General features: G+C 41.4%; 1 protein-coding gene across 5 annotated transcripts in view; it reads left to right on the top strand.

Moving 5' to 3' along the window:
- LOC110980866 (uncharacterized) overlaps positions 1–13,111 on the top strand; it is a 44,550-nt gene extending 31,439 nt beyond the window's left edge. For all 5 annotated transcript variants that reach the window (XM_022237901.2, XM_022237900.2, XM_087139519.1 and 2 more), the window contains exons 4-6: positions 6,264–6,366; positions 8,665–8,799; positions 9,575–13,111. In XM_022237901.2, the coding sequence (XP_022093593.2) occupies positions 6,264–6,366; positions 8,665–8,799; positions 9,575–10,428 (1,092 nt within the window). In that variant the 3' untranslated portion in view covers positions 10,429–13,111. The remainder of the gene's footprint in view (positions 1–6,263; positions 6,367–8,664; positions 8,800–9,574) is intronic.
- The last annotated feature ends 1,207 nt before the right edge of the window (positions 13,112–14,318 follow it).

The raw sequence follows: 14,318 nt of genomic DNA, 5'->3' as shown, positions 1-14,318 counted from the left end.
CGTATTTTGATCCACGTGCCTATGTATATGCTGTTTTTGCACTCAGTCCTACGTGTCTACGTGTTCTTGTCAAGGTGACATTGTGCGTGAAACGTACACTTGGCCTGGCCTGCCCCATGTTGAGGGGACAGGTTCTCTTGGTTGGGATATGGGGACCGAGTTGTAAGACAAAAATCCACAACAAATTGGTCCCCACGATCACTGTTGTGCAACATGTGTGGAGTCTTTACAGTCACAGTGCCAGTGTATGTAAACGGTTTGGGCATGCACCTAACATTCTTTTTAGCTCTGATTGGTTCCACATGGGCTGTAACTAAATTTCCCCTGCTGTAATGGTCACTTTGTAGGATTTCCCCTGGAAAAATGGAATGGAAAAATTCTGAGACCAATTTGGGACTTAAAATGTTCTTCATGCGCCATTGCACTTGTGTTCTGAACGAATCAAACTCCTTCAAAAGCCACTCGTCAATTTTGATGGATTGAGAACAGTATTTAGCTCTCCTTATCAAGACAAAAATTTTAATTTAGTGGGCCTATCCCATCTTCCAGATTTCTAGCATTATTACTCAGAGCAAGGTTTATACCACACTTGTTTTCTTCACAGACAGGTGAGGTGAAAGGGGCATGTCTTGGAAAAAGGCCCAATTAATCATACATGTAGGTCCCTAATGGAACCAATACCGTGTTAGTACACCTACGTCATATATCAAATGCGTTAATCATGCCTTCATGGTATTGTTTACTTGGACGTGTACATCCGGCAAATTACGTCTTGATTGAACTCGCTCCGCTAGGGACGAAGCTCTCGCATTAATAATGGGAATGTGATTCTTGTCTGGTTCTCATATTGGCTAGTACCACCCAAGGACTCTGTAAATACCATCATTACATCCAGCAGCCTCCTAAGAGCATTATGAAGTTCACATAATTGTTCCAGCCTCAGAATCCCAACATGTCATGGTTTCTGGAGATTAAAGCAATAGTTTGTCCTCCTGCTGTCAAGGCTTCACTGCAAGATGCTCCACACCATGTACATGTAATATATAGTTACCAAGGGCACCCCTGCAGACTGATTGCAAAGTTGGCAATTTACAGTTTGGTGATTTTTATGTGATGGGGTTCATTCTGCTGAAGCTAAATAAGGATCTTGTGGCAGATGATAAAACTACCTGAATATATTCTTTAGGACATTTAGGAATCTTCCTTGATCCACTAAAATCCTCCACTCTCTAAGAAACCAGTGACTCTTTTTAGAATGGGTATTTTGCCTTTCACCTGTGTTTTTTTTTCTGTCTTTGTTTGTTTGTTTGTTTGTTTGTTTGTTTGTTTGTTTACTGTACTATCAAGGGGCAGTACACATGTAAGCCCATGTGAAGTAGACACACATGATTGGACTGCTGTACATGTATCTTTCCATCAGGCATTATCTTCCAAAACTCTTGAGGCAGATTTTATAGGATCCTAGCCGGGTTAAGGTTGTGGTCTTGTGACCACACTCCTGTTTCACATTCTTGGACTAGATCCAGTAATTACTGTAGCTGTGGAACATGTTGAAGTAGTTTTGGTTTGAGATCAGAGTGCAAGAAGACACTAGTGACCCAGGAATATTCTTGTTGCAACCTGTCCCAGTTGAAGCACTCCCTCAGTGGTAAAGGAGGGACAGGCTGATGGGAATTGTTTTATCTGGGCACTGAGTGCACATGTGGAGACTGTGCATTCCAACCGTGAATTGGAGGCATGTGCTCAGGGTATCCTGTGCCAAACACCCATAAACCTTTGCGTATGTATGGTGAATAGACCGATCCATTAAATTCCGCCCCATTGTTTTCTGACCAACCACAGCCGAGATTTATGTTCGACATGCATGCAGAGTGGCATGGGAGAAGAGCATGTGCTAAGCACCCATGTGCGCAGTGGGCGGGGCTTATTCCTACAAAAGGACCATCTTGCTATTTTTGAAAGTAGGCCATCTCTTGTTCCCATACGGAGCGGATTAGTATGATGTACTGGTACATTGTACAGCATGCTTTGATTTTAGGGCCTTATTTTTTTATTTTCTGTTAATTCCATGGACCACAGCCAGTAATCGTTTCAGAGACCTTGGGAGTTTGGCGTAGAATTAAAGTGAAGTCAGACATGAAGAGTCCGCTAAATAGTATCTTAGTGAAGTAATGTATCAGAACTTTGGAAGCCTTCAGGAATCAGGTAAATTGGATTTTGGCTGCATAAGGTCAGCCTGTCTTAATGCCAACGCTTGCAGGGTTTTTTTTTAAAGGCCAAGGTGACCAACTACCTGTGGGCTTCCTCTATCATTACAGTCCCCCTTCCACATCTTTGTAATTTTTTTCAATTTGTTTTGTTAGTTTTTAGATATTCTTTCAAATCCAGTTGGAAAATGCTGGAACAATTAAACAAAATTAATTTGTAAACTCCATTTGGCAAACAAGCCTATTGACCACAGCCAACTTTCTGCCTCGACCCTTCCCCCCGCAGCTTTTGGCAAAGTTTAATTATGCCGCTCATTTCCAGGGTGTTCAGATGACTCTTAACATGAGAATGCCATTCCTTTGAAAATGCCATCCAGGTTGGGTAATATGTGACTGAATTGCTGACCAGGGAAATTATACAGTAGACCTCCGCACGTAGCACAAATTGTTCCAGCTGATTTAGTTTCTAAAATTGGATCAAGTTGGGCCCTTCAGAGAGAGAGATAGTCATGCTGAAAAGGTTGATGTGGCTCTGTGGTCTCCCTGGGATGAATGTGTAATCAGACACAACAAGAAGGACTAAATGTCATGCGTGAAATGCAATTTGGACCCCTACGTGCTGGAGATGAGATTCCTATACATCTCGCTCGGAGTCGATAGCATTTATTGGCTCGCAAAACTAGGCCCGATCTCAAAGCAGTTCTGACACCGAAATTGCAGATCACATCAGTGTAAACGTTTTGCATTCTGAAAACCGGTCAGCTGGAGAGATGTAAATATTGGAATTCCAGAACTCATCTTCTCATAGAAATAAGCAGATGAACAGACTTCTGTCAGCTTATGAAAACACTGTGAGTCAATGGATCGGGGGAAAAAAAGGTGAAGATATTTCAGCGAGACCTATGGCATTTAAATTGGAAAGCAAATGCCACAGCCTGTGACTGTGTTCTTGGCTTGTTGCTCATTATTTGAGAGGTAAACAAAGAAGCAGAGAAATCGATACTCAGCCAGTCAGCCGGAGTTTCTATTCCATTTTTAATTGAAGCACCTCGCTTCTGTTTGGCATTGACTGTCACGGTGGCCAAGGACGAAAGCTATCATACCCATGGGCTGCATTATAAATCAGTAATTACCAAAGAGCCTAAACTGTATTGTAATTAGCTGTCCTTATACATGCTTTCAGCTCGTGCAACCATGAACCTGGCCTTGGGGTTTTGCTTAATGTCTTTAAAGGAACAATGAAATGAATTTTTCTTAGTATCACTTTTTGCGCATCTATAAGCTCTTCTTCAATGTATGAAAACTATTTGAAATCTTTTTGGAGTTGAGTTAACTGTAAAGTACCCTTTTTAAAACCTTCAAGATTGACCAAGCTTTTCCAGACAAGTGAGGGTGCTGTTAGTGTGATGTAGATCCAGGAAGATACTGTTCAGTTTGCATGGTTTCATGTTCCGTTTTTGAACCCCCAGTGTTCAAAACATTTCTGAGAAAAGGTTAATGGCTGGCTTATTGCCATATCCCGTATACAACAATAAACTGCCAAAGGAAATGGAAATCTTGGAAAGCTACATGTAGCAATTTTTGGTTCAAAAATTAATGCAACACAGAATTTCAGTGCCTTGGATTACATCACAGTTTTACTCAGGAATGTGCAAATTCGTATTTGCATAAAAATCAAAAAGGCCCAAAAATACAGATAAAATAGCAAAACAAAAATTTAAAATAGGGTTTACTGAAATACAAAGGTCGAGTTTCAAGGATTTTAGTAAAATACTTCTATTTCTGGTTCCTTTAAGCTCACTTTACATATTTTCAATACCAAACTGTGGATTCTTCACATGCTACTCAGGTATACATACACGTACATGTAGGCATAAAATTAGGATGTCTGCTAGTAAATATTGACCCCGCAATTTTGCAGAGGTTGAATGCAGCTCAATTGAGTGAATATTCCACGGCGTTCGTCACTCCTTGTGTTCTTTCCTTGGTTCTTCCTGATGAGGCAGTTATTAAGAGAGAGACACCGCATGCCCACTTGTCACGTCCCCCCCCCACAGTATTCCCAGGCATGGAGCTACCTGTACATGTAGAAACAAGAGCTTCCCCCCCCCCCACAGCTTTTGCCAGGGGCAGGCTTTTTCCATTCTAAGATAGGAGTACAGTACGAGTATCTCTGGTCTGATAGTGAAACCAATCAGGGCTAATTGTATACAGAGGCAGAACCAGAAAGGGGGCAAATCTCTTCTGAGAGAGGGGGGAGAGAGTTCTGTTCAGCAACAAATTGGCAAGCCATCAGTGGTGGAAGGGAAATCAAATCCGAGGTATTTTCATGCAAATTGGTATTTTTCATCTCCTTTCCTATCTGTTTAATTGTTTTAATCTTCTAGGCAAGTCTCCCCTTGCCACCCCCCATGCATGTACCAATATGTGTGTGGCTACAGCCCTTGCTTTTCATTTCACCTATTTTTGCCAAGAACATGGAAAATGTCGCCGCATTTTGAAGATTACATGTAACACAGTAAGGACTCAAGCAGCCATTCTAAAGCTTTAAGGGTGAAGTTAGAATAACAGCGCTTCTGTCTTCAGAAAACTGGAAGGTGAAGGCTAGTTTTGAGAAAAGATAACGAGTGACACAACTTTTACAGACATGTATAGTGTTGATTTTGAACATGAAACTGGAAAATCGCATTTATGCTTGTGTTTCTCTTTGCTGCAGCATCAAAATCAATTTTTTTCCCCCAGCACTTTACATGTACATTTATGTTGCAAGTCCATTCCACAGAGCTTTTCCTTGTGTATGGGTCATTCTATAAATCTGAGGTCCAATGTTTTTCCTGTCCCTGTTTCTGTACATCTGCTGTGTGATTTGTAAGATTTGTAAATCGTTTGAATTCCCAAGAGTAATTGAGTAATGCAAATAACATGTACACGTACATGTACCTGACAAACAAATTACAATACTTTGAAGTCGGTTTCAGTACTACCGGTGTATAACCCTTCTCAAATTTTATGACACCGGTCAGGTGTCACACAGACGGAAAAAGTCACACATCGGTTCCAAAATTTATAGAACGACTCATGTACATGTATATTCATGCACACTCAGAACCAAATGGTTACCATCTTCAGACAGTCTGCATGTTCCTTTATTAAAATTGAAGTAAATGATGCCACATGTGGTGAGCCAGTGCCAAGATATCAAGTAATAATGTCAGGTTCTTGCACTTTGTTAATGAACCAATATGAATTCAAGGTGAAGAACATTAGCGAAACTGCCATCACGTTCCGTCTGTCTGACATCATCGTGCATATAATTTAACCATGTGGAAATCTTCAATACAAATGATATTAATTTCCTTTTCTTGAATAAAGAGAAAATATGTGCATGTTATTTGTCATCAGTTGTAAGACCCAATTCTGAAGGCAAAATGCTGTGGGTTATGAAATAATCATTATCATTCTGTCACATGCTCAAGAAATATTCTAAGAAAAGAGGAAAATGAGTACTTAAACATCAGTTGGAGGGCCCAGTTCTGAAGCCAGTGTAGCCAAAAAATTACAAGGTGACCACTTTCAGACCTCACATTTGATCATCACCTACATGTATATTCATCATGCAACACCAGGATTACAAACCACTGATACAAATGACTGATACCAGTAGGACTCTGTCGTTTCACAAGAGAAATCAAAGCGACTTTCATATCTGTGGCACAGATTAATAACATGTAGTATTAGCTTCCATACAAATACCACACGTAGTATGACAAAAATGTCTTCCATTGTTGAGCTACATCTTTAACCCTAACAGTCCTCAGTCCTCCAACAGGTGAAGGATTGAGGACTGTTAGGGTTAAAGACACGTTATATGCTTGTATCAGTATACGGTACGTATGTAACTGGCTACATGCACAGGTACATGAAGTTATGCATCCAGGAAAAAAAATTGAAAGCATCTTTGCTAAAGTATTTCTTTCATCAAGATATCACTCACTTTAATACTGAGTGGCCAAAAATACAAGCTAATAGTCATTGTTTGCCTGGTCTCTTTTCCAGTCTGCAGCTGAGAAGTTTCAGAAGGAGCTGTGCTGGTGTATACAGCAAACCAGGGTGGGACTAGCCAACATCAAATCATCAGCCAAGGAGGCAAAGCCACAAGGTACACTGTATTGAACAATACAAGATCTTCTCTTGCTCCAGGAACATGAGAATGGTGTGCTTTGCTTGCCAATTTGGCAGATTACAGAGAACTAGATACCAGATGCTATGCAAACTGCATTTCGGTCGTACCAACTTGACGCACTTGCTGCAAAGTCTGAAGAGTACTTACATGTAGCATAAAAGAGCAACAGCATTATGGGAGGGTCTTAAAAGGATTTCACTTTCTTGAAAAAGGTGCTCGTTGGGATTGGTTGTAATGTTGAGCATACATGGACCATTGTGCAAAGTTCCATTTTCCATTGAATTCAGAGCTATGGGCACAAGTGGTGGTGCTTGTTGGATGACTCAGGGTGGAAATGTGCCCCTCCTACTTTGTAATTTCCAGGTATCTTCATACAGTATTTGGGAACATCACTGATGAAGTTTACAGTAATTCTGGTAAAAAATGAGGGCATTTTTCTCTTGGTGCTAGGGATACCACACAGTAGCACTTCATTCGGCTGTTTTGACAATATTTTTCTGAATGGTCATTGCTCAAACTCTGGGTTGGTATATATGCTGGAACTGAGCTGACATTTGTACTGACTTGATGATGCAATTTACGCCCACCACTAACCCCCCCCCAAAAAATATTTGCAGTGAATACAAAAATGTCTGACAGGAACTAATGATATATGTACTTGCAAAAGTAAGTGACTGCACTCTTCATGACAGTTTTCCTCATACACCCATCTTCCCCCTTCAATTCCCTCTGATTGAAAAACAGCTGTGCTCTTTCTTCTACTTTTCATAACTGCCTTCCCAGCCTGGCAATGTCAGGCTAGCCATCTCTTGCGAGGAGCATACCTTTAGAGTCTTAAAAATCAATCAAGCTAAAGAAAGCAGCATATTAATCCCTACAGACGAATCTTCTTCCAGCCTCCTGGCCAGCTTCTTCACTCCTTCCTTAATTAATCTGGGCCCTTCAACAAATCCCCTGTGTTGCCTTCAACAACAGGAGAAGGGAGGTATTTTAAAGTTTGAGGGAAGGAAGTCACTGAACCTCAGATGCCATTTTGATTTGGCAGTCAATACTTCTTGTCTGCAGGGAATTTTGTCGAGGAAGCAATTAGGATTCAAACTTTTAAGTCATATTTTTAAAAGCACTCGCAGTTCCAATTTTCTTAGAGTGTTTTCTTGCATTCACATGTAGGCAACGAATAATGGTTGAGAAAACCTCTTTTTTTCTGTCTAGCGTTTCCTTATTTTTCCCTGTACAAACGATGCCCATGTCAGAGCACAGAGGTAAGAACAAAAAATGAAAGAATAAACTTTGTAAACAAGAAATGGAAGACAGCAGGTGCTTTAACCAAAAAGGTAGAAACTGTTGTCGTCCTATGAAAACATTATTTCTGTCATTCATGTACACACAGTTTACCATTATGCCTTTGCAACATTTTTCCCCCAAACTTTCAACTTCACACCAGGGTTTTTTGGACAGGTGCAAGATGTGCGGGTTTTTTAATTGCGACACTCATCCCAGCACAAACCTGATGCATACGAGGCTGAGAAATCAGCACAGTGCAGAAGTACTGATTGACTTTCAGAAAACTGTGATCATGTGTGAAAAGCACTTAATTCCCAAGGCTGTTTCTGGCCATGTCAGCAGACAGCCTGCTGTCTCTGCACAAGCTCACTGATATATCACTGGTGATGAATTTATACCTATAAAAATTAAATGCACACTTCCTGAAATAATGGTTGAGCGAGATGAATGATGACGTCAGAAGAGAAGGAAATACATGTAAATGTACATAAGCAGTCCAAGGCTTACTACAAGAGGCTTCAGATGACAGAGTTTACAGGCTTGGCAGATCTTAAACCTAACCCCTATCAGATATTCCCAGGCACAATTCAGCATTGTTAGAATGAGAGTCAGGTGAAATAAAATGTGCCTTGCAGCATTATGTTACATAAACATAAGCTTTTGCTCTGTGTACTTAAAATCTAGCAATGTATATCTAAGGTACGTGACTGTTGCCTTTGGTTCCATTGAGCAATAGACCGATAGTTAAGGGATTTCTGTCAAGCGCTTAAATGCATTTGGCAAAGCACAAGGTAGTACAAAGTTACAGAGAATTGGCATCATAAAATACCAAAGTCACTCTCAAATTACATTTCTGTGAACAAACGACTATTATCCCACATCAGAAATCATTGCCTACATCACCTATTGTTTCACAAGTTCTCCTCTGGAAATAGAAGGTGATTGTCACCACTAAGCTAATCCTCTGGATCCCCCCTTCCCCTTTCACAGTGGAAGAGGCTCACAAGCTGCTGCGGATCCTGACATCCACCAAGGCTCCCATGGCCAGGAAGAGGCAGGTCATGAGGGCAGCATTCGGCGACTACAGGAGCAAGATGCAGCAGGAGGAGAGAAAGCATAAAGCAGGTGCAGTGAAGGACACGAGAAGTCCTTAGGAAGGGGGGGGAGTTGAGGGTTGAAGCAAGGTATGGGTTTCAGTTTAGAATAGGTCTTTTACTTGAACCAAACGTGCGACTTTACCACAGAATCGGCAAATTCCCTTTTAGTTTTTTCTACTTCTTGTGCATGCCATTCCTAATTGGCAGACACGTCACAAAATCCTGTGCAGTCGCAAGCTTGGGGAAGAAATTGGCAGTGCAGTTATAAAAGAGACAAGTGGGGTTGAAGTTTTGAAGTAGTATTTTGGGGTCCGGAGGTCACAGAAATGAGAAGATGGGAGTATAAGACTTGAAGAGAGCAGGATGAAGGATTTCCCCCTCCATGCACACTTATTGATTGTACTTTGCAACCTGGCAACAAGAGAGCCAGGAATGGTTATTCACAGCCATGCAGTAACATACAGTGCCCAAATGAAACTTCAGCAACCTCAATATTAAACAAGACGCTGTGGAGAGAAAGCAGTATGTTTGTGGGCATGTGGAACATGTTTTTAATTTTAAATGCTGTGTTGAGGAATTTGGCCTTACAGAAACTTGTAGAATGAAATAAATTTGAGTACAATCTATGCATGAGCATTGTACCCCCTTAGCCAACTCTGCTCAGTTGTTGTTGCCTGATATTTGATCAGTGTGGTAGTTTGGGATTGGAGGTTTTGAAGCACATCACACCACCAAGCATGTGGCAGAGTGAATTTCTGATATACCCTGCTGAATCAGTTCGCCAAACATTTCCTTTGTCTTAGAAATGAGCAAACGAATGTGTCTGGAGCCAGTCAGCACGAGCAAGCAAGGCGGCAGTACGTTCTACAGGATGTCCAACTTAGCCAGTGCTTCTCCCCCGTCACAAATATTGTCCACCAGCAGTGACCTTCCTGGTGAGGCAGGGCCCTCCCGCCACGATTCGGGGCCACTAGGTCACGGATTGGGGTCGGCGGACAAGAAGTGGTTGGAGGGCGGAGAGGTTGACACATCAATGCAAGAACTGGAGAAGAGCACCGAGGGCATGCACATTGTAAATCCCTCTGGGAAAGAAACTGAAAATAAGTCTGTCGATCACGACAAGGCGAGTCCAAACAGCATGCCCGGACCACCAGTCGGCAATGACCAGATGCGTTTAAAACAACATGAGGGAGAGTGTGCTGGGTCACCCGCAGAGAACGCAAAACGGCCCAACCTGCCCCTGAACCTAAAGAGTGAGAGTCAGCCGTTCACCTTCAACTTTGACATCCGGGAGAAGGATCTTGACCGGAGCGAATCTAGGTGGCGGGGCTCCAACAAGAACATCGACGGCTCCCTGAGCGAGAACAGCACCCCAGAGAAGTTTCCCCTGGGGGGTGGGAGTGGCCGGAAGAAATCGGGAAGTAGGAGGCGGAACCGTGGAAAGAAGAAACAGCTGTCCATCTCAAAGGACAAGGATGCGGTGGTGGCCGTTAATCAGGCCACCGTCACAGATAATCAAACCACTGTCAAAGATGGACAAACCACCGATGTCGACAAACGATCCACTGTTACCGATAATCAAAAAAATCACTTGGAGGCTGACGGGGAGTTCAGATTTAACTTCCCGGAACCAGTTGAGCAAGTTGTAATGCTGTGACTTTTTTGTGCACTCAATTAGCAAGTGAATATTGGCCAGTTTGTAGCAGCTTAGCTGAAACCCCACCATGATGGCAAGCTTTAACAGGTTGTGACACCAGGTCACCAGTCATCATGCCATGGACCTCTATCATGGGGTGGCCATCTTGCTTTGCTATCATTCAAACTGGAAGGGAAAATAGTTTGTTCCTCTTTATCAACTGTGAAGTGTATTACCGTTGTCAGTGGATCTACAGGGAACAAGGCAAATATGGCAGCACCATTTTAAAGGTCTATAGCCTTGACCTTGTCTCTTTCGCAACCGTCACATTTTAATTTCTTGGCTTACAGACAAGTACAGGCTTGTGTCCTCAGATTCACCTCCAGTGTAACGGGATGTGTTGATAAAATGATAGGGGGGGGCAGATTGTGTTATTCACAGTAATCTTCTCTTCAACTACCGGTACTCACTAGTCGTTCAGTACATCTATCAAGAGCCTAGTTAAGGCTACTTTGTAGAGATTCCTATGCCCTTTTTGATGAGATAGATCTTTTTGCAACAGTATCAAGAATTAACAAAGTTGTTTATTGGTACTTTTTTGAATTTATAACCGTATGTATAACAAAAAAACTTCATAAGCTCTGCGCACAGTTAGTCAGGAGCTGTGATCTAGTACAAGAGGTGAAGTACATGTATTTTCTCCCCTGGAGTTTGACTGTCAAAGACACTTTTTACATGCAGTAGCCAGTGATTTAGCAGGATTAAGGAGACTTTAGGATCAGAGTTTCTTCTGACAAGCTCTTTGGACTCTGTGAGTAGAGTGCTCAATTTATTGTGTTAGGTAATTTTTTCCAGTAAGAAATTCCATGGACAATAAAACATGGCATTAATTACTACAGTGCACAATTTTAAAGGCACTGGGTAGTGTGTAGGGTACCTTCAATCACAAGTACGCGAATCTGACCTAAAATGTTCACTTCCATTTCATCATTTCAACAACTCAGAATTGCGAGAATTTTTGCATCATTTGCATGCCAGTTCTGCACAAAATATGGAAGAGGATTATTTTCCATTTTGGGGGTGGGGTGGGAATTGTGCTGAGAACGGGGGGGGGGGGAACTTGCCCGGTCAAGAGAATTTTAAAATTTGTTCACCAACTTTTAGTGCTGGTGAATATATTTTGGTTGTTGGGAAGTCCACCTCCTCACCTGTAAGTGGGGGGATGTATACCTCTCATATCCCCATGGTTTTATTATTATTTTTAGGCTTCGTTTTTTTGCCTTTCCTTTGGTTTGATTTTCCTTTGTCTTTTCTTTCACTATAGCAGTATCTCTGTAAAGGAATCAACCTTACCGGGAATTTGTACACCCCCACATTGCATTTCTTTCTTTTTTGGGGGGGGGGACTTGGCAACATGCTGTTGATGTTTGGTTCCAACAGATAAATCCCATGTTCCCGACAGTAGAATTTTAACTTGCATGGCTGTGATGCCAATACTGCTCATTGCATTCCTGTAATAGAAACACGAACTCCCCTGAAAAAAAGAAGAAACAGTCTCAAGTCAGATTAATGCCACCCCTCATCATCAAGGGTATGGTGTGGCCAACAGGGCTTTTGCTCCTCCCCAACCCAGCAGGTCAGGTGTTTTTCTCTTTTTTTTAATCATGAAAGGCAACATGTATTTTATTTCCCTGTCTTCAGAGAGCATTAAAAAAGCCCTAAAGTGTAATCCCGCCCCTCAGAAAGGAGATAAAGGTTAAAGGAAAAAAATCCAATTTTTTAAGGCCTCCCCTAATGCGGTTGGTTCGAAATCCACCCTTATCCACCCTGTTTTGCAATTACTGCCAATATATTCTGTCACTAGTGTATAACTGTTGTTATATCCAAGTATATTTATTATGCTACCTGTACAATTTACCCAATAGCCATAGAGCAAGAAATATGTAGCATTTCGGATTTGTACCAGTCAACATTTTGACAGGACTGAGTTGTCCAGCTCGGGGCACTTTTTATCGTCTAGAATATTCCTGCCCCATATGGGATCATAACAGAGTAATACACTATGTTCAGTTTGACAGAAGTAAGCTTGCTGTTTTTCCCCTCAATTAAATTTCAAGAATTTTCCATCATGCCTTAGGGTAATTTTGGGCGAGTGGGACATTCAAGCAAAAATGGTATAAGTGTTTGATGAGATGAAGTTTGCTTCTACAAATTGACCAATTTTTTCATACATTTCAGGCACTGAATTAATTTGAATATCAAGAGAGGTGACCAGCACTGTCTTTTGTCCCACATACTCAAGACAGTGGAACGGCCGTTTAAATATGTTATTTTAATCACAGAAATCATTACTTCTCCCTTTTGTAGCAATCGTGTTACATCTGTCAGATGATTGAAATTTATAATACAGCAAGCAGATATTGTGAGACTTTGATTGATTGTCAATATTTTCTAAGAATTGCTTCAAATATTGATCAGCGAAAATGTACGATTACAGGTGATTTTCAAGACAAAACGATGGCTCTACCTGCAAGTGGACACCGTTTCGTGTGCTAATTTTTCTGCTGAAAATGTTCCCTCCAGTAAGTGTTTTTAGGAAGTATTAGGAAAAATAGCCACCAAGTTAGTGTCCTACTTGCCCTATTCTCACTTACCCCTCTTTCTGAACAATTAAATGGGTTGTGTTTTGTATTTGGTCTTTGCAGTCTGATTGTATGCCGCCATTTAATTTATTCCCGGTACTTACCAGAAAAGCTTTTAATGTGCACATAACTGCTTGAGAAAAAAAAATGGTGTGACAAGCGATAATCGATGGTAAACTATTTTAAGTGCGTATTTTGATTTTGTGCACAGATACATGCCTGAAAAGTGGAATAGTATTAAAATTGGTATGTGCATATTCATAAGCCTACTCCGCATTGCGTGGAAGTTTAATGCGCATCCAACACTGCCGAAGCTGCGTTCACATGTGCTGCCGATATTCTGAACAGATATAGGATGGTGCTGCGTTAGTGTGTTCTCGCTAAGTTTAAACCACACCCACTACACTTAATAAGCTTAGTTTGATCAGCGGCGAATTGTCAACCAATGGTCCATTTTGACTGGTAACCTATGCATGACATATATACTGGGCACCTGGCAAATTGACCAGTGGTTAACAAATTGTCGCTAATCAAACTAGAAAATAAACATGGGACCATGGAACTGGAAATCAATGCGTAACTCGAGTGTTCAGCTAATAGTTAATGATCACTGGTACGTGTGCGTTGTAAGTGAAGCCACTTCAGTACAAACCTCTTCTCATATCATTCGCGCAAACAATCAACAGTTACATTTCTGCCATCTTGAAATAACCACGTGATGGAAGAATTAACTCGTGATACTCCTGTTTTTTGTCCACTTGGGTGGCGGTGTGCTATTGTCCTTATCGCATATCCTGGGCATTTACATATCTGTGAGGTAACACGGGTGTGGCCGGCCCATACCTGTACATGCAGCCTTTGCAATCATTACAACGGAAAGACTGCAAAACGACATACGTGCATGTGTCTGCACGTATGCGGAGCCTACATCGCACGGATCTCTAGTTTTGAATGGCATTTTTTGTTTATTTTTCACAGGTGATTTGAAAGAAAAGTTATATAGTCGTCATAGTGCTGCAAGATATAAAAGTCAATTTTTTTCCGTTTAATCGGGAAATGTATATATATATGAACACTGACAGGTTTTCATGCCATAAAATAATTTCACCTCTGACACAGTACGGCGTCTTGAGAGCAATTACCTGAATTACATCCGGTTTTTATAGGTTACAATAATTTATCAATAATTAGTTCGTCCATAAGCTTGTCGCAGGAACCATGTTGGTTCCAAAGTCTGAAGTTGGCGCTACTAATCAGTTCTGGTACTGG

This window comes from Acanthaster planci, linkage group LG07 (assembly GCF_054643075.1).
Source record: "Acanthaster planci isolate LZ-2023a linkage group LG07, COTS_SCS, whole genome shotgun sequence".
Lineage (NCBI taxonomy): Eukaryota > Metazoa > Echinodermata > Asteroidea > Valvatida > Acanthasteridae > Acanthaster > Acanthaster planci.
Note: the sequence above shows the minus strand (reverse complement) of the source record. Positions and strands in the feature narration are given on the sequence as shown.